We start from the raw sequence: 18,833 nt of genomic DNA on the forward strand, positions 1-18,833 counted from the left end.
ACAAATCTCTAGCAGCACCCCAGTCTATTGACCAAAGCACTCCTGCATTTCCCTCCCCTTTCTCTAATGGTAGGTCCGGATTGTGGTACTCAGTCCAAGGTTATTTTGCCCTCCAGGGATAGTCCTAGTTGTCAAAATAGGGTACAGTTATGCTTTCCTTTCTGATGGATCTTAGGGTGTTCTCCCAGCCCACTATTTTCTGGAAAAGTAAGCTACTAGCATAGCACTGTTTGGGCAGTTTGTTTCAATCCCACCTCTTGCTGCTCAGCCTATATCCATTGACTCAATTCATGTTAATCATCAGGTAGGACAGTGGGGAATCACCTATTCCACCACTACCATCTTTCAGACAAGAACATTAGCTATAGATCAAAGACCTAAATTTAAGAACCAAAACTATAAAACTCCTGCAAGAACACATAGGGAACCATCTTCAGAACCTTGTGTTAGACAATGGTTTATTTGACTTTACCAAAAAAAAACAAGCAGCAAAAGAAAAAAAAGATAAATGGGACTTCATCAAAATTAAAACCTTTCAAACAATTTCAAATCCATGCTTATCAAAAGTTTTTAAGTAAAACAATGTAATCAGTTCAGCAAATGAATACTATTACATACACTGTGATCCTATTCTACTAAGTCTAATCTTTGGAAAGACTATATTTAAGGGGATAAAAGATTTGATATGAAGAAAGTTAAGAAAACCCAGAAAAGGGGAAAATATTTGGAAACCATGTTTAAGGATTAATATTCTCAGTCTATAAAGAACTCCTACAATTCAACAACGAAGACAAGACAACCCAATTAAGAAATACACAAGACTCAAACAAACATTTTTCCAAAGAAGATATACAATTGACCGATAAGCATATGAAAAGATGTTCAACATCATTAGCCATTAGGGAAACACAAGTCAAATCCACAATGAAATACCACTTCATACCTATTAGAATGGCTATTTTAAAAACAGAAAAGAACAATTGTTGGAAAGGATGTGGAGAAATAGGAACCCTCATAGATTGTTGAATGTAAAATGATACAGCTGCTGTGGAGAACAGTTTGGCAGTGCCTCAGAAAGTAAAGAATTACCATGACCTGATCTTTTAGTTTGCTAAATGCTGCCAAAGCAATATACCAGAAACGGGCTGGCTTTTATAACAGGGATTTATTAGGTTAAAAGTTTACAGTTCTGAGGCAGTGAAGTATCCAAGTCAAAGTATCATCAGGAGATGCCTACATCCCAAGCTGCAGTTGTTCGCATATGGCGAGGTCTGCTGCCTCTCCCCTCTCCTCCAAGGCCTTGTTGCTTTCAGCTTTGGGCTGCTCTGTCTGTAGCTTTTCTTTCCCAGGTTCATTGATTTCAACTTCTGGAGGCTTCTTTTTGTCTCTGTGGCTTTTTTCTGTATCTGTGACAGTTTATTCCTCCACTTATATAGGACTCCAGTAAGAGGATTAAGACCCATTCTGGTTCACACAATCAAAGGCCCTTAACTGAAGTAATTTAATCAAAAACTCCCAACTACAATAGGTTTATACACACAGGAATGGATGAGCTTGAAGAATAGGATTTTCTGGGGTCCACAAAAGCTTCAAACTGCCACACCCTGCAATACCACTTCTAGGTATATACACAAGGGAGTTGAATGCAGAGACTCAGATACCTGCACACTAATGTACATAGCAGCATTATTCACAACTGTCAAAAGGTGGAAAGACAAACAAGGAAAGAGTGTCTGTGAGAAGAGGGTGGGGAAAGAAGGGAAAAGCTTCTGAGAGAGCTATCCTTCAACCATCATAAAAAAAACAATAATGTCTTACATTGTAAAACTGAGACTTAAGAGGTATAAGCAAATTAAGTAGAAACATGACAGCAAAGACCAGAGGATATAGTTAAGAGCTAAGAATGGCTGCCTCCTTTTTTTCACACAAACCTTTTAAAGCAAGAGCATGTATTGCTTTGATAAAGAAAAAAAAATTTTTTACGAGGTACTGGGGATTGAACCCAGGATCTCACACATTCAAAGCAGGTGCTCAACCACTGAGCTAATCCTGCTCTGCAACTTTTTTTAAACCAACAAAAAAGTTAATACTAAAGATCAGAGAGAGCAAATATACCTCAGGAATATTAAGCATCAACTTGTTTTTAATAAATATTGAGCATCTACTACATGCCAGGTGCACCACACCAGATGCAATGAATACTAACAGTAAATAAGGCATGGTCCCTGCCTCAAGAAGCTAACATTTCCACAATTTAAAGTGCATCTCAGGTATTCAGATAACAGAAGTATATCTACCACTCTGAATTTCTCACTTTTTGTATACAGGTGGTGATCACATGACACAGGAAAACTACCAGTCAAAATGATACACTAGAATTTTAGAACTCAAACCTTTGGTATCATTTGTCAAAACCTCATTTAAGAGAAAAGAAATTGAAGGAGTGACAATTTGTGCCTAGAACACACCTGTTCTTATTTCAAGTTTGGTGCTTTTCCCATTATCAGACTTTTCACAAAACAATACTCGGTAGACATTTATTTTGCAACTATCAACCAACTCCTATGACATACCTGAGCAGTTGTTTCCTGCTGGACAAGGGCCTTATAATTTATACTCTATTAAAATATGTACACTATTTATCTCATCCTTTTTTGTGATAAACCAGAGGGATCAGGATCATCAAAGTGCTGACTGTGCAAAAGCTTTATGCCTTTGGTATTAAAGGCAATGAAGGTTACAAGCTGTCCAGCATCTGCCTGCCAGGACTTTACTTGCCTCTCACTTCCATTCTTCAGTGTTCCTAAACCGCTGTAGAATACTTAGCTACTTGAATACAAGCCCAGCACCTCAGTGTGTAAATGAACTTATTTTTTATATGGTCATAGCCTGCATCCTTGATCCTGGCTATTTTCCAGACATGCACCACTCACTAGAAGGGGAACCAAGTACGGACTTCAGAGATAACCATTTTCCCAGCTGACTAACAAATATCCTACTAGTCCAACCATTAACATATTCTGAGTATAATGTGCCAGGTACCATACTGGATTTAGGGATATAAATTTTTAAAAAAGAGTCTCTGCCCATCAGGAGTGACTTGGAAACTATGAAATAATGTGCTATCCAAGTAAATATTGGGCACATTGTTCATGATACCTGAAAAGCACCATGGTATTAAGCCCTCTTCACCAGCACCAAAATTTTAAAATGCTGGTTGTCCAATTTATTAAATGAAAAAAACAATCCCCCCAATTTTAGTAATTACTAAGGACTATATTCTTCTGCCATACTAGCCAATCTTGTGGTGGACTGGGTAGTTTGAAAAGTTCCTTTGTACATGAATTCAATTTGCTTTTTAAAATTATCTGATAGTCTTACAATAAGCTTAATTTTTAAATCCAGGAATACTTTATTTCTCCCTCAAGAACCAATAACATTTTGACGCTTCACCAATCAGATTTAAATACCCAATAAAAGAAAAAAAGTAATACAGCGGAGACATCTTTTATAATGCCTCATAAAGTAGATCTTTTATGTGAATTTTTTTCTTCAATGTGTTGTGAATTCCATAAAATACAGTCATAAGTATTATTTTTACTACTTATGCTACTGATCACCTGTATTACATTGGACAAACAATTTTATAGACATTTCAAATGCACTGTGACTACCTCTACCATAATTTCACTTAAGTTAGGTTGTCTATGTTGCCAATGTTAGCATTTTTCAGGAATATATGGGGTAGTGTATCAGACAACCTTCTGGCCCAGAAGTCTCACTTTGAGCCCTGTTCTCCCCTCATTAGCATGTGGTCGTAGGCAAGCCAATCCATCAGAAGCTTGAGTCCATGCCCATTAAATTTAGACATTACAACTTGTTCTACTTATCTCACAGGGTTCCTGGGCAGGTCAACCAGGTCAGTATAGTTTTTTTAAAACTATGAAGTACTATAAAATGACAATTACAGATAAGTCAGGAAAGTTAACCACCAAAGTAATGATTTCAAATTCATGCCTATAACCAAAAGTTTTAAAATGAACAGCTAAAATATAAAGCAATCAGCTGAGCAACTGAAAACTATTACACACACTGTAAGCCTAGACTACTCTACAAAGTCTAATCTTTGGAAAGACTAAATTCATGTTAGGGGAAAATTTTTTGAGTTATTTATTAGTGTTTATATAAACAAGCTATAACCACTAATTCAGAAACAAGAGCTTTTTACTCCCAGCAAAAGAGGCATTCTTCAACAGGACTACATTTGAATAAGAACTCCATTACAAATAGAATATATAACTTAACACAAGAAAGCAAGGAAGGAATATTTTATATTATACAGAACAGATATTCAGTTGGTTTAACAAGATGCTTTACCCCACCAACTAAATACTCATTTTTCATATTTATTACAAATGATGCAGTCAGTCCAGTATATGCCAATAATCATGTAGTTTTAACATTTAGTAGTGTGACGCACACTTGACTGTTTCCAAAGGGTTATGTGCTGTAACCTTCATTTCAGAGGAGCAGAAGCAGTTGAATTACTGTCTGCTTTTTAATGTTTCAACTAACCTGTGAAGAAAAAACGAACAATTTGGTCAAATTAACTTCAAAAGTAGTTAACATTCATGTATAGAGGATAATCATGTAAAATATAAATTTTACCCTGGGGATAGATTCCAAAGGATTAAAATGATGAAAGTTAACACAGATTAGAAAAAGGAGGTTATGAGCTCAATTTCCATTAAAGTTTTTTTTGCTTTGGTATTATCTATTCTTTGAATGAAAAAGACTAAATATCTACTATTTTTCCAGGCTACCACTACTGCCAGGCTACATGTGGATGATTCAAAAGTGAAAATCAGTCCCAGTCCTCAAGGAATTGATAATCTAATGAGTAGACAGACAAATCAAACCAACAATTATAAGACAGTACAATCGTTTATCACTGATCTGTGACAAGGGCATTTTACTTTACGTGGGTGTGTAATGAGGCAATGGAAGTGGGGGCATGTCAGGAAAGGCTCTTGAGAAAAAGAAAGCCTTAATCTAAGTCCTGAAGGATAAAGAATTAGCGGGTGGGATAAGGTGGGGAAAAAGACATCGGGCTTATTTAAGTAACCATAATTAGGGAGGTGTCGTTGAAATAAAGACAGATGCACATGAAGACCAAGTGATAGAAAAGGCTGGCAGAACTTAATATGATCAGCTAAGTAATCTGCATTTTATCCTAAAGACTAAAGAAAATTTACTGCATGTACACATACAAATGCATAGACAGCTTCCAGAAACATGATACTTGCCATTCCATTGCCTCATCAAGGCCAGTGCCTTTGGTTGCTGAAGTTTTGAATATCTGCCATTTTCGATCCTTCAAGGCAGGTAACCCCAGTGAATTTGCCATCTCTGAGGGAGTCATGGCCTGTTCCATGTCCTGCTTATTTGCAAAAACCACTAAAATGGCTTTTCTCAGCTCTTCTTCCTAAATAAAATTGAAGATACGTAACTTCACCCAAATAATTTGCTCCCATTGAGTAAAAAAATAACAAGTCAAAAGTGTGTGTGTATATATTTTTTTTAGGTACTGGGGCTTGAACTTGGGACCTTCTATGTCGGAACCACTGAGCCACACCGGCTCCCCTGAGTTGGCTTTTTCGTTTGTTTTGCTTGTTGTTTGTATTTTTTTTTTGTTTTTAGGAGACACTGTGAACAGAACCTGGGACCTCCCGTGTGGGAAGCAGGTGCTCAACTGCTTGAGCCACATCTGCTCACCAAAATTATATTATTTTTTAAAGTATAATTTCTAATTATTAATATATCATGTTCATTATATATTATTTGAAATTACAGAGAAATATAAAGAAAAGCATCACCCATAATTTTACCTTCCAAACATTGTCACTGTTAACATTTTAAGTATTTTCTACTTGTGCTTTGTTCTGCAGATACTTGAGTTTACTTAGTAAATATATTTACACATTTGAGATCACATTCATAAAGAGTTCTATATCCTGCTTAAGAAAAAAAGCACAAGTGAACATTAAATCATGAGTGTTTTTCCAACCATCAAAAAAAATTTAAAATATTTTTAATGGCTAACTATACTCTACATATGGGAAGACTATAAACTACCTATTTTCCTATTAACTGACTCCAGTTATATTCCTTTCATTTAAACTGTTAGGTAGACCCAAGTGACAGAATATACATAAATCTTTACATGAATTTCTAATTCCTTAAGGTAATTCTCTAAAAATGGAATCAAAGTAAGGACTTTTTTTTCAGGCTCTAATTACATATATTGGTAAACTGCTTTCGTGAAAGGCTTTAAGTTTTCACTCCCACCTACAGTATATAAAAGTGCCCATCTTCAATCCAGCCTTCAAAGAATTAAAATCATATATTTTTTTCAAACAGAATCTCATTATATTTATTTATAATTAGGGTATTAGAAATGCAAATGCTTACTAGAAGTATGTTTTTCTCCTGTGAATTATAGATTCACACCTTTTGCTCATTTTTGATTTGCAAAAGGTCTTGAGATATTAAGAACATTAAGCCTTAGTCACTGGTTGCAAAACTGTGTCCCAGTTTTTGGTTTTACTCTTTTTTTTTTTTTTTTTAAGATCTTTATTTATTTATTCCCCACCCCACTTCCCGCTCTCTGTGTCCATTCGCTATATGTTCTTCTGTGTCTGCTTGTCTTCTCATGAGGCAGCTCTGGGAATCAATCCTGGGACCTTCCAGAGTGGGGGAGAATTGATCATTCTCTTGTGCCAACTCAGCTCCCTGATCTGCTGCATCTCTTATGATCTCTCCTCTGTGTCTCTTTCTGTTGCATCATCTTGCTGTGCCAGCTCTCTACGTGGGGCAGCACTCCTACATGGGGCAGCACTCCTGCAGGGGGCAGCACTCTGCATGGGCCTGCTTGCCACATGGGCCAGCTTGCCTTCACCAGGAGGCCCTGGGCATCGAACCCTGGACCTCCTATATGGTAGGCAAGAGCCCAATTACTTCAGCCACATCTGCTTTCCTGATTTTACTCTTGTTAACATTATTTGACATGCTTAAGGTTTGTTGTGGTTTTCTTAAAAGATTTATTTATTTCTCTCCCCTTCACCCTCATTGTCTGCTCTCTCTGTCCATTCACTGTGTGCTCTTCTGCGTCCACTTGCATTATAAGGCAGCACCAGGAAACTGAGTCTCTTTTTTGTTGCATCATCTTGCTGCATCAGCTCTCCATGTGTGGCACCACTCCTGGATGGGCTGCACTTTTTCATGCGGGGCAGCTCTCCTTGCAGGATGCACTCCTTGCACATGGGGCACTCCTACGCGGGGGCACCCCTGCGTGGTACAGCATTCCTTGCACGCGGCAGCACTGCGCATGGGCCAGCTTACCACATGGGTCAGGAGGCCCTGGGTATTTTTTTTTTTTTAAGATTTATTTGTTCTCTGTGTCCATTTGCTGCGTCGTCTTTGTCCGCTTCTGTTGTTGTCAGCGGCATGGGAATCTGTGTTTCTTTTTGTTGCGTCATCTTGTTATGTCAGCTCTCCGAGTGTGCGGCACCATTCCTGGGCAGGCTGCACTTTCCTTCGCGCTGGGTGGCTCTCCTTATGGGGCACACTTCTTGCACGTGGGGCTCCCCTACGCAGGGGACACCCCTGCATGGCAGGGCACTCCTTGCGCGCATCAGCACCGCACATGCGTCAGCTCCACACGGGTCAAGGAGGCCCAGGGTTTGAACCGTGGACCTCCCATGTGGTAGACAGACACCCTAACCACTGAGGCCCTGGGTATTGAACCCTGGACCCTCCATATGGTAGGTGGACACTCTATCAGTTGAGCCACATCCACTTCCCATTTTAGGGTTTTTTTGCTTGTTTCTAATATAATCAAATCTACCTTTTCTTTTGTACTTCCTTCCAAACCTTTGATTTAGAAAGTCCTTTCCTAGCCAGGAATTTAAAACATATTCCCTTTTATATTTTTATAAAAATGCTTTCCATTTTTCACATTCAACTCTTCACTCTATTTAGAATTTACTTTTTGTGTAAAAAGGTGAAACCTAAAGTGGTTTATGTCTACATGTTTTCATGTGAATAGTCCTGACTGTACACTACTTCTACTTTACATGACATAATATTTAAGCCAATTAAAAGTTACTTCCTAAAAGAAGAAATCAACATTTAGTTCTTTCTCTGTAAGATCACACAAGTCAAATCTAACGGTCCTGCACAACTCAAAAATTGTAAACTGAAGTTAATAATCCATTTCTCTTAATCAATACTTAATATGATAAACACTATTATATCATGTGAATTATATCTAAATAAAGCTGTTATTTTTAAAAATCCATTATACTCAAGACAACAATTAGGGAAACAGATGTGGCTCAACCAATTGGGCTCCCGTCTACAATACAAGAGGTCCTGGGTTTGATGCCCAGGGCCTCCTGGTGAGGGCAAGCTGGCCCATGTGGTGAGCTGGCCCACGCAGAGTGCCAGCCCAAGCGGGAATGCCACCCTGTGTGGGAATGCTGCCCTGTGTGGGAACGCTGCCCGGTGTGGGAAAGCCACCCTACACAGGAGTGCCGGTCGACTTGGAGAGCTGGCGCAGCAAGATGATGCAACAAGAAACACGGAGGAGAGAAAAATAAGAACATGGAGCAGAACAGGGAGTTGAGGTGGCTCAAGACAGTAATCACCTCTCTCCCACTCTGGAAGATCTCAGGATGGATTCCTGGAGCGCCTAATGAGAATACAAGCAGACAAGAACACACAGCAAATGGACACAGAGAGCACACAACTGGGGGAATGAATGCGGGGGAGGGGGAGAAATAAAAACTAAAAAAATCTTTACAAAAAAGACAACAGTCCCTTAAAATTCCTTATACCTGAATTTGGTCTAAAAAGCTCCTATAATAAACATGATGCAATGCTGCAGAAAAATTAAGCAAAAGTTAAAACTATCAGGTCTGCAATTGTAACTTGGAAGCCATTAAGAAGCCAGTAGTCTTAAGAAATCAGTGACCAAAGTCTTCTCTTCTGAGATTGCTTCTACCTAGGTATCAACTTGCCTAGAATTTATATTTAAACATTCAATGACAGGACAATTCAGACTCCTACTTTTAGTGGGAAAAGTGAACTTACCCATGTAATTTTCTAGAGCTACCATAGGCAATTTCATTATGAACTGAATTAGTCACAGTACATTTGAAAATCTCATTTAAAATTTTTTCAAAACTTTTATTTGATTATTTAACGCATGCTCTATACCCAATGGTCAATAATTGACCTTAGTAACCTCAATGAATACAGTGTCCTGAACTCTTAATTGCTATACACCAGTCCACACATCAGGGATACCAGGGTAAACTCAAGGAAGTTACATTCTAGTAGGGGAGAGAGACATAAGTAAATACATTTCAAAATAATGTAAAGAAATTATAAGTGCTATAAAGAATAAAGTAGGTAGGGAGTTAGAAAGGAGGCTGGTGTAAAGAAAGATAAAGCTGGGAGAGGTAAACAGGAATCAGAATTTTGATAGAAATCCAGAAATGTACATTTTTTTCCCAAAATTTAAAACTTCTCAATTATATGTATGTGTATATATCTTATTTGTTTATACCATATCTGCTTACAAAAATTAATTCAGACAGCTAAAAATAAAAAATATATATTTCTAAAAGTCCACCCATAAGGGTGACTTAGAATAATGTTACTTTAGTTTATGAAAGAGTCTAGCTCTGAATTTCCTGAAATTGAAGGAATTCCGTTTAAAGGAAGTTAAAAAGTTGGATTTTTTCCCCCCTCCAATCTTGCTCTCCCTCTAACCATTTTCTGGAATAGTAAATAGTTTGCATAAAAGAAAATGATACTAACGGCACAAAACAAAAACAAAAAAACCTACAGTTTTAAAAATTATTCCTGTGCAATGTGAAAATACACACTGGAAACACCAAGCAAATGTAAATTATTCCCCCCATATTTTAATAGTTTTCTTACCTCCAACATGGCGACTAACTCTGATTTGGAAATGCCAATTCGGTCTCGGTCACAACTGTCCACTACATAAATGACTGCATCTGTGTTTGAATAATAACATCGCCAGTATGGCCTACAGAAAATTCAAAATGCAAGAATATATTATCATTTGAAAGAAAGTGACATGTCCACTACATGCCAGGACTCAGGGCAATAACTGGGGGAGGGGAAGGGACCACAAGCCAAATCCTGTACAACCCCAAATTAGAATCATAGCCATAATGAATCAGTGTTTATGATGGGAGTCTCTCTTATCCCTCACATGTCAAGGGGTTGAAATAATGTTGATAAATCATCAGATCATGGAGCTGCAGGGTGAGTTCACTCTTTAGGCTGAAAGAATATATTTATAATCCATAAAATCACTAAATATACATAGAAAGGTTGTACACAGACCTGCTCATTTCATCTTATCCCTTTAGATACTCTTAATTTAGAATAAATTTTTAAAATTTTAAAGTGACTTTATATAATAAGCATTAAATTGATACAGAAGACACCAAGAAGTAGAAATGGCTAAAATTAGAAATTCAAAACCAGTTTTGAGAGATGTTATGAGTTACAAGAAGCCAGAATGTTTGGGAAATGCACTACTAATATTTTAGTGATATCAAAATGCAAAACCATGACAGTCACCAAACAGAGAGTTGCCATATCAAGTACAGAACACCAGGCAGAGATCTTAATTCCAGAATGCCTCTTGGTCCACATTAGTCTAACTGCTGGGTCTGCAAAGCATTTTTTATGATTTCCAAAACAGTATACAGAGAAAGGGGCTGACAAGAATTAAACAGAAGGGCACTCTTAAGTTATAAACTACTGAAGTAAATAGACCTTGAAATTTCATGAAGAGATTTTTCACTTAAAAATCTCTGAAAAACTGGCTCCCTTAAACAGATTTTATTCAAAGGGTGCTCTGGGGCAGTTCTGAATTTCATCTCATTTGAAATTAGGCAGCTCATATTTAAATTATAAAGGAAGCTATATTTTGGTTTATTGCTATTAACCCTTAAGAGACAGTAAATGTTAAATATCACAAAATAAATAAACTGGTCTTTGTTCCATACCTGATACTTGTCTGTCCTCCTAAATCCCAGACTTGGAATTTAAGGTTTTTGTATGTGACCGTTTCAACATTAAATCCAATTGCTGAAAGAGAAATTAAATCACACAGACTAACACACTCTACGTTCAAAGTACCCAATCTAAATGAGTTTCAGGAAATAGCAATTGCTGAATCACATTATTAGTTGAGATATTATTCCATTTAACACAAGACAGTATGTAGTACTACACAAACACCGCCCCCCCACCACTACCACCAATTAGCAAGATTAGCACCACCCTCAGGTTATACAGGACTCCACAGCCAGCTCTGTAAATTCAGAATTCTTAGTTCAATGGAAATTCTATTATGTTAAGTTGCCCTCACAATACAGCACTGGTATATAAAAAATATTCAGTAGTTATATTTAGAACATACAGTTGTAAGCGAATTATAAAAACTGGAATTTTGGTAGGTTCAAAACCAAGAAAAGATTAGATTCTAAATTTCAAGAGGGTAAGGACATTGCAAGGGTGGCAAATTGCTTTTGGGAAGATGGGTTCTCTAAGGCTAACAATCTTACTGACCCTCCACAGACATCCTCAAAAGTACACTTTTAAGGTCCTAGCTTGATGGTCAAAGGGGAGGTGACCAATCTCTTTTCTCTGCCATCCTTCTTAGATGGAGCTCTTAAGTGGGCATGACACAGGTGAGAGAGGACACTACTATTTTCATTGAAAAGAAATCAAAGGAAGGTGGAGAATATGCTGAAAAAAGTTAAGAGTTTTTTTACAAGCTTTAAAAAAAACGTGCAAAATAACTTAGAGTTATAACTGGGTAATTTTTGTTTTAGATTTAAGTTTATACTGGTAAAAGATATGAGTATTTGGCAAGTATAGCTATTATATCTTTAAAAAATACCATACTATAACAATCTGAGTGAAAACTAAAGCACCAATTCATGATGTCTCCCTTTGAACTAGGTAGGAGTACAATCATCATATCTTCACCATGAGTAAGAACACTGTTTACATGCAAAGGACAGAGTGGGTACAAAGCACCATTCACTGAAATGCAATCCGCTGTGCTGTCTGCATTGCAGGTGCCACCAAGAAATGCCATAGCTGCATAAACAGGCAATTTTGAGAGGTAAAAACTTAAAATGTATTGAAGGTAGCAAAAAGAAATATTAGATGATATTGGTTTCAAAAAGCTGTATCTTCAAAAAAGTTAGGCTTTTTTTTTTTTAATTGGGAAGTTTAAATACTAATGATATAGAAATACCTTAAGTAATAGCATCACTTTGGAGGCATAATTTAAGTACCCTCCAAGCAAACCGTATGAACTCAAACTTAAATTATCTTTTTTCTGTATATTCAGGTAAACAAATGAAAAATATTTAAATAACAGTATCCTTATTTAGTCAAACAGGACTGTTTGAGAATATTTTCTAAGATACCAATAACTGATTTAAAGTTAAGGTGTTTCTTCTCTTGATACTTTTAGGTCTCAGATTACTTGACCATTCAGTGTCTAAAACTAGATCTTTAAAAAAGTAAAATAGAATTACAAGAAACTAAGCTTAATTAAAATAGTAACAAGTGGAAACCCACTCTACATGTTATAGTATCACTTAACATTTATATAATACTCTACACAGGTTTAAAAAGCACATTTATATACTTCACTTTTTCCTCAAAGCTAGTGGGTATTTATTACTTTCCTTTTATTAATAAAGATACTGGTTCTCAATGAGATTAAGTGACTTAACCAAAGCCAACTTCTAAACAGCTATAAAAAGTAAAACCTGGCCATGCACTAGGACAAAGGTCCTTAAATTATACCAAACTACTTCTTGGTTTATGAAAAAAAAGCAGTGTTATCAATAGCATGTTCTAGTTTACACTACTAGAAGTTTGCAAACCTTAACAATTACTTTATTATATGTATTATTTATCAATTCCAAGCCTAGACTTCGGCCATAGTTATATTAGATGGGAAAAAAAAAGCTCGTACAATTAGTTTATTATACTAACACTTACTAGGAATAGTAGTAACGACTTCTCCAACCTGTAATCTGTATAAAATTGTGGTTTTTCCTGCTCCATCTAATCCCAAAATCAAAATTCTCATTTCCCGGGTTCCAAACAGGCTGGAAAAAATACTTGAGAAAAAGCCACCTAAAAAGATAATAAAAACAAAAATATATTCAATATCATTTTATAAATCAGGTCCATAAAACATTTCATCTTGCCCTTTGAAAGCCATACCAAATTAATTAATACTATACAGTGTATAAGTGCGTATTTTTGCTCCTAATTAAATACATTATTCAACATCAAACAAGTATTTACTAATTACTATTTACCAGATACTGTGACAGGTAGGCACAGAGGACACACTAAATAATAAAAGAAACATGATCGCTGACTTCACGTTTCTAATCAGGAGTACATGGATACCGGGGGGTGATCTCATTATTACCCCCAAAACCAAAGGGACAGTCAGAATGACAGTAGGACAATTAAGTCCTTGCACATGCAAAGCAATTATTATTAATACAGCAGCAGTACCACAACTACTTTCAGTCGCTGAAATTTCTCCATTAGCAACACAACGAACACAACAAATTCAGACATGGAAGCCAGAAAACGGCAAAAACAATTTATGACAGAAAACCCATTATAAAAAATAAAACTCAAACTACACCCAATGCATCATTCGAATGTCTCCTGAAAACCTCCTATACGCAAGATATTGTGGAATATAAAATAAAGGCAATTGTGACACAGTCTCTTTCCCACCAAAAGAAAGGTACATTAACAATACTTTAGAAAACGGCACAATTAAGAGCTGTGAGTCACGGGCTAGAGAACGTTGGTAAAGTTTAACAGAAAGTGCGTGACTTAAATTCCTTTCTATAAGCTGAGAGGTAAGGAAGGAGGGAGGTAGAAGTGCTTGTGCTGTTCCGGAGCAGGAAGTAAACTCCTCAGAAAGCGGTGGACGGATTTAAACAAGCCAAAGAGTTTGCATCTTCATTTGGGCTCTAGGAAACTCTGGTCATAACATAGTTCCCTCAATCACGGGTTCAAAAATTTCCTCCACTGACTACTAATACCCTCCCCCATTTCCGTCTTCATCTTACTCTGTTATCTATAGATAAGCAGGCGAATGCCAAAGGAGGTTATATAATATTATGGGCAACACCAGTTGGATTTTTCAAACCCACGCAAGGACCTGCGCTCTGGGAGGAGAATAAAGCTCCCACAATGGGGTCAGATCTCATCTTTCACTCAAGCCATCTCAGCGAACCTGTGTCCGACAAGTTAGTTACCAAGTCTTCGTAAGACCAACTCCGCTCAGCAAGTTGAATTGGTTATTGGGGGGTGAAAAAAGATAGTGCAGGGTCAAGGGGAAAGGCCACGGGGCTGATCTCTCCCCTCGAAGCGCTCTGCGGAGCCCGCTGCTCTCGCCCCCGCCCCGCCTCCGCCGGGATGAAGGTGAGAAGCGGACGAGGGCGAAAGCCAACACAGGAGGCCGAGGGGGGTAAGTACCCAACGCCCCGGCCCCTGAGAACGAGGCTACTTTCGGCTTCCCATGACAGGGCAGCCTCTCCCATTCTCCGACTCCAGTCCTCAGTCACGGTCCCCTCGAGCGCGCCCGGGCGCCTTCTCAGACCCCTTACCCATGATGAAGCGCCAGCCCGCCCTCGCCGATTCTCAGAGATAGGCCCCAGCCTCCACAGCGACTCCTGGTCGATCCTCACGCCGCCACCGCAGCTCTCCTTGGCCTCCCGCTCCTGCTCGGAAGCGGTTGCCTCGCACGCCCGGCCCACCCGCAAGTTCCACGTCGGACTCTTGGCAGCCAAGAGCGAGAACGTCGCGACTGCGCGCGGGGAAAGGCAGCCTGAGCGTCCGCGCTGCGGCTTTCGACGCAAGTCCCGGGCACGCTGGATGTAAGTACTGTGAGATGACAGAAGAAAGAGAAAAAAATACAAGGACTCGTAGTCTCTCCTGATTCTGTTTGCATGGACAGAAAAGTTTTATAAACAGGGAAGTTACTATTTTTATTTTAAATTCTGACACCAAAAAGTGGCGAATCTTCCAACCGAGAATGCGAGCCGGGCCTCTGTGAGCGGCCCTACAGGTCTCTGGCGCAGACTGCGGCATCCGGGAGGCTGTAGATCCAGGAGCGCCCTGCGGGGGCAGCCGGTCTTTCCCAAGGTACTTTCTCCAAGGAGGAAGTAGGGCTACGTAATAATAATAGGAAGGTCCCCTCGCCACCAATGCAGAGCAGCTTTACACCGGCGGCCGCTCGCTGTGGAAGTCTTCAGCGTGGCGGTGGCCCAGCGGGTCAGCGTTAGCGCCCCCTCCCCCATTCTCTGGGCATTTGACCACCTTCCCGGGATCCTCAGTGTAGACCTGCCGGTCCCGATCGTTTCGACTGGGGGCATGAGCCCTCGAGGAAGCTCGGTTGAGGATAATACAGGTCTTGGCAAGTGAGGTGTATAGGAGAAAGGAAGCCACACCTGTAAGGTGAAGGATTACCCTACCCTCTTATCTTTGAAAGATTGAGTTGACATGTCTTAAAAATTCTCCCTAAACCTTCGGCTCCCAGTTCGTCCCCGAAGTGAGCATTGTCAACATTTTCTTGGGTCGCCTTCCAGACATTCCATATAAAATTTTTGGATATTTTGTTTTTATTTCTAATAGAGCTTTCCATCCATTCAACAGGAGCTCATACACTGCTATTTTGTTTTTGACCTAAATTTGCAAACCTCTATACCGAACTAGATTTGCCTACTGCCTTCTCTCCCTGCCCAAGTCATAGGTTCACAGACATTCTCCTTGCAAAGAACGTTTTTGTTGTTTTTTTTTGCTGTTTGAGAAGGGGAAAGTGACCCCTTACCTAAATAATTGAAACTTATCGTTCCTTTTAAGCCGTACTTTGTAAGCAGTGTGTTGCCCTACTATCGGGCCTCAGGGTGCTTGATGATTGCATTGACCTTTGCCACCTATTCAGTCCCTCTTTGCTATTTCATTTTGAATACAATGTGCATCTTTCCCTTAGAATATAGATTTCCTTAAAAGAAAACTGAAAGATATGCTGCAAACTTTCTATTCAGACTATATATTCTGAAACAAATAATCCAATGAGATCTGTAAGGATGCTTTATAAACTGAATGCTATATACAGATTTTAAAGTATTGTTATTAAATGGTGTGTGTGTGTACATGCGCATACAGGGAAACATATATTCCTAGTTCTGCCTGGGAGCAGCAACACTTCAGTTGCAGTGAGCACACCTAGTGCCCAGAACTTGGATCCTAAATTACATTTTCCATTAAAATGAATCAAGACTCTTTGGAGAAATGGTTGCGTCCAGGCTTGGGCCAAGGAACCTGTCAGATGAACCTGGACCATCTTGTGCCAAAGACTGAGGCTGTGCTCAAAGAATGGTGGGGATATATTGAAAGAATGCAGATTGAAGGGACTTACATTGGTCAAATTGAGGACAGTTTGAGCTTTATAATAAATAGTGTTGGCAACAAATTGTAACTAATTAAGATAGAATCCATAAGTCCATAAAGATATAGGAAATTAATTAAAAGTTTATGAGGAATGGGATATTTACATAGTTTCAAAGTACTTCCCCATAAATACCTATTGAGTACAAAGGGGCAATGACTAACTTTACAGGGAGAAGCTTGGTAGACACCACCTTAATCAAGTGATCAAAGTCAACATCATTAGGGTAGGAGCAAATAAAAAATTTGAGCTCTCTGGTAGGGTGTGGTGAGATGAACGCAGAATCATTGCTATGATATTCCTGCCAAAGATAATAACCTGAATCTGATCATGAAGAAACATTAGACAAACCTTAATTGAGGAATATTCTAAAACATCTGTAATCTCCAAAAGTCATGAAAGTGAAGGAAATAAAAAATTTTCCAGATTGAAGGAGACCAAACAGACATAAGCAAATGCAATAAGTTACTCTGACTATATCCTTTGCTATTAAAAGACATTATTGGGGGAAACAGATGTGGCTCAACCATTGGGTTCCTGTCTACCATATAGAAGGTCCAGGGTTCGATGCCCAGGGCCTCCTGGTGAGGGCAAGCTCGCCCACGTGGCAAGCTGGCCCATGCAGAGTGCCGGCCCATGCAGGGAATGTCACCTTGCACAGGAGTGCTGCCCTGCGTGGGAATGCTGTCCCGCATAAAAATGCAGCCCGACACAGGAGTTCCAGCCGACATGGAGAGCTGGTGCAGCAAGACGACGCCACAAGAGAACAGGGAGCAGAGGTAGCACAAAAGAGTAATCGCCTCTCTCCCACTCTGGAAGGTCCCAGAATCGGTTCCCGGAGCCGCCTAATGATAATACAAGCAGACACAAAAGAATACACAAAGAATGGACAGAGAGAGCAGACAATGGAGGGCAGGAGAAATAAATAAATAAATAAAAAGACACTTGGATGATTGGTGAAACTTGAATCTGAGGATTCAATGGTAGAAATGTATCAGTGTAATTTCCTGAGTTGATAATTGTGTTGTGATTAGGTAGGAAAATGTCCTTGTATGTAGGAAATACATTAAAAAATATTGGAAGATGGAGCATCAGGACAATTTACTCTCAGTTCAAGAAAAAAGGGGTATTTTTGTATGGTACTTGCAATTTTTCTGTCAGTGATTATTTCAAAATAAATAAAGTATTGTTAATATTTACTATTATATAGCATTTTATCCTCACATAATCTTTATTTTTTAAAAAGATGTATTTATTTTATTTGTCCCCCTACTGCCCCCCCACCCCCCCCACCCCCATTGTCTGCGCTCTCTGTCCATTCACTATGGGTTCTTCTGGGCCTGCTTGCCTTCTCTTTAGGTGGCCCTGGGAACTGATCCTGTGACCCTATGGACTGAGAGAGAGGTGCTCAATCTCTTGTGCCACCTCAGCTCCCTCATCTTCCATGTCTCTTATTGTCTCTCCTCTGTGTCTCTTTTTGTTGCATCATCTTGTGCCAGCTCTCCATTTGGGCCAGCACTCCAAGTGGGCTAGTTTGCTGTGCAGACCAGCACTCCATGTAGGCCAGCTCTCCACGTGGGCCAGCTTGCCTTCATTAGGAGGTCCCAGGAATCAAACCCTGGACCTCCTGATTGGTTGATGGGAGTCCAATCATCTGAGCCACATCTGCTTCCCCTCACATAATCTTTATTAAGTACCTAATTACAAATCACTACCTACACAATAGTGAGATGATGCAGATCAAACAAAACCCATTAGGCAATTTGATCAAAAACTTTATTTTTCAAAATTTACCAATTTAATCTATTGTTTAATCAGTAAAGTTCTGGTCTAATTTCCTAGGTGCATTAAGAAAAAGCACTTCATGAAACTTTTGATCTAAAAAAAAAATCCCAAGATATTAAGGTGTCACCCTTTAAAATTTTAGCAAATTAGGCTTAGGACAAAATAACTTTCTTCCAATCATGTAATATGTTCAAGACCTTATGCTAGGCCTATGAAGTAAGTGAAAATAGTCCCTACTTTCATAAAATTTCTTAGTTTTAGAGAAACTTTTTAAACCAAGTGTGGTAAGACAAGAAATAAAAATGAATTCAAAAAGTGTTAAGACAAATTTATAAATAAAAAGAGCCAGAGGAACTTGGCTAATCTTTATTGGTGGTTATATCCCACTTCCCTCTCTTCTCTCAATTAATAAAACTGGACTAAAGTT

General features: G+C 38.8%; 1 protein-coding gene and 1 long non-coding RNA gene across 2 annotated transcripts in view; one reads left to right on the forward strand and one right to left on the reverse strand.

Annotated features, from left to right (window-relative positions):
* Nucleotides 1-441: 441 nt before the first annotated feature.
* ARL1 (ARF like GTPase 1) lies at nt 442-15,462 on the reverse strand. Its single transcript, XM_058308611.2, has 6 exons — nt 14,778-15,462; nt 13,135-13,272; nt 11,115-11,196; nt 10,009-10,120; nt 5,307-5,485; nt 442-4,575 (listed from the first exon to the last, which is right to left on the reverse strand). The coding sequence occupies exons 1-6, from the start codon at nt 14,779-14,781 to the stop codon at nt 4,545-4,547; spliced, it is 546 nt and encodes a 181-aa protein (XP_058164594.1). The 5' UTR covers nt 14,782-15,462; the 3' UTR covers nt 442-4,544.
* The window catches only part of LOC139440173 (uncharacterized), a 48,355-nt gene continuing 44,729 nt past the window's right edge, over nt 15,208-18,833 (forward strand). The window contains exon 1 of the long non-coding RNA XR_011650293.1: nt 15,208-15,315. This is a non-coding gene — a long non-coding RNA (uncharacterized lncRNA). The remainder of the gene's footprint in view (nt 15,316-18,833) is intronic.

This window comes from Dasypus novemcinctus, chromosome 12 (assembly GCF_030445035.2).
Source record: "Dasypus novemcinctus isolate mDasNov1 chromosome 12, mDasNov1.1.hap2, whole genome shotgun sequence".
NCBI lineage: Eukaryota > Metazoa > Chordata > Mammalia > Cingulata > Dasypodidae > Dasypus > Dasypus novemcinctus.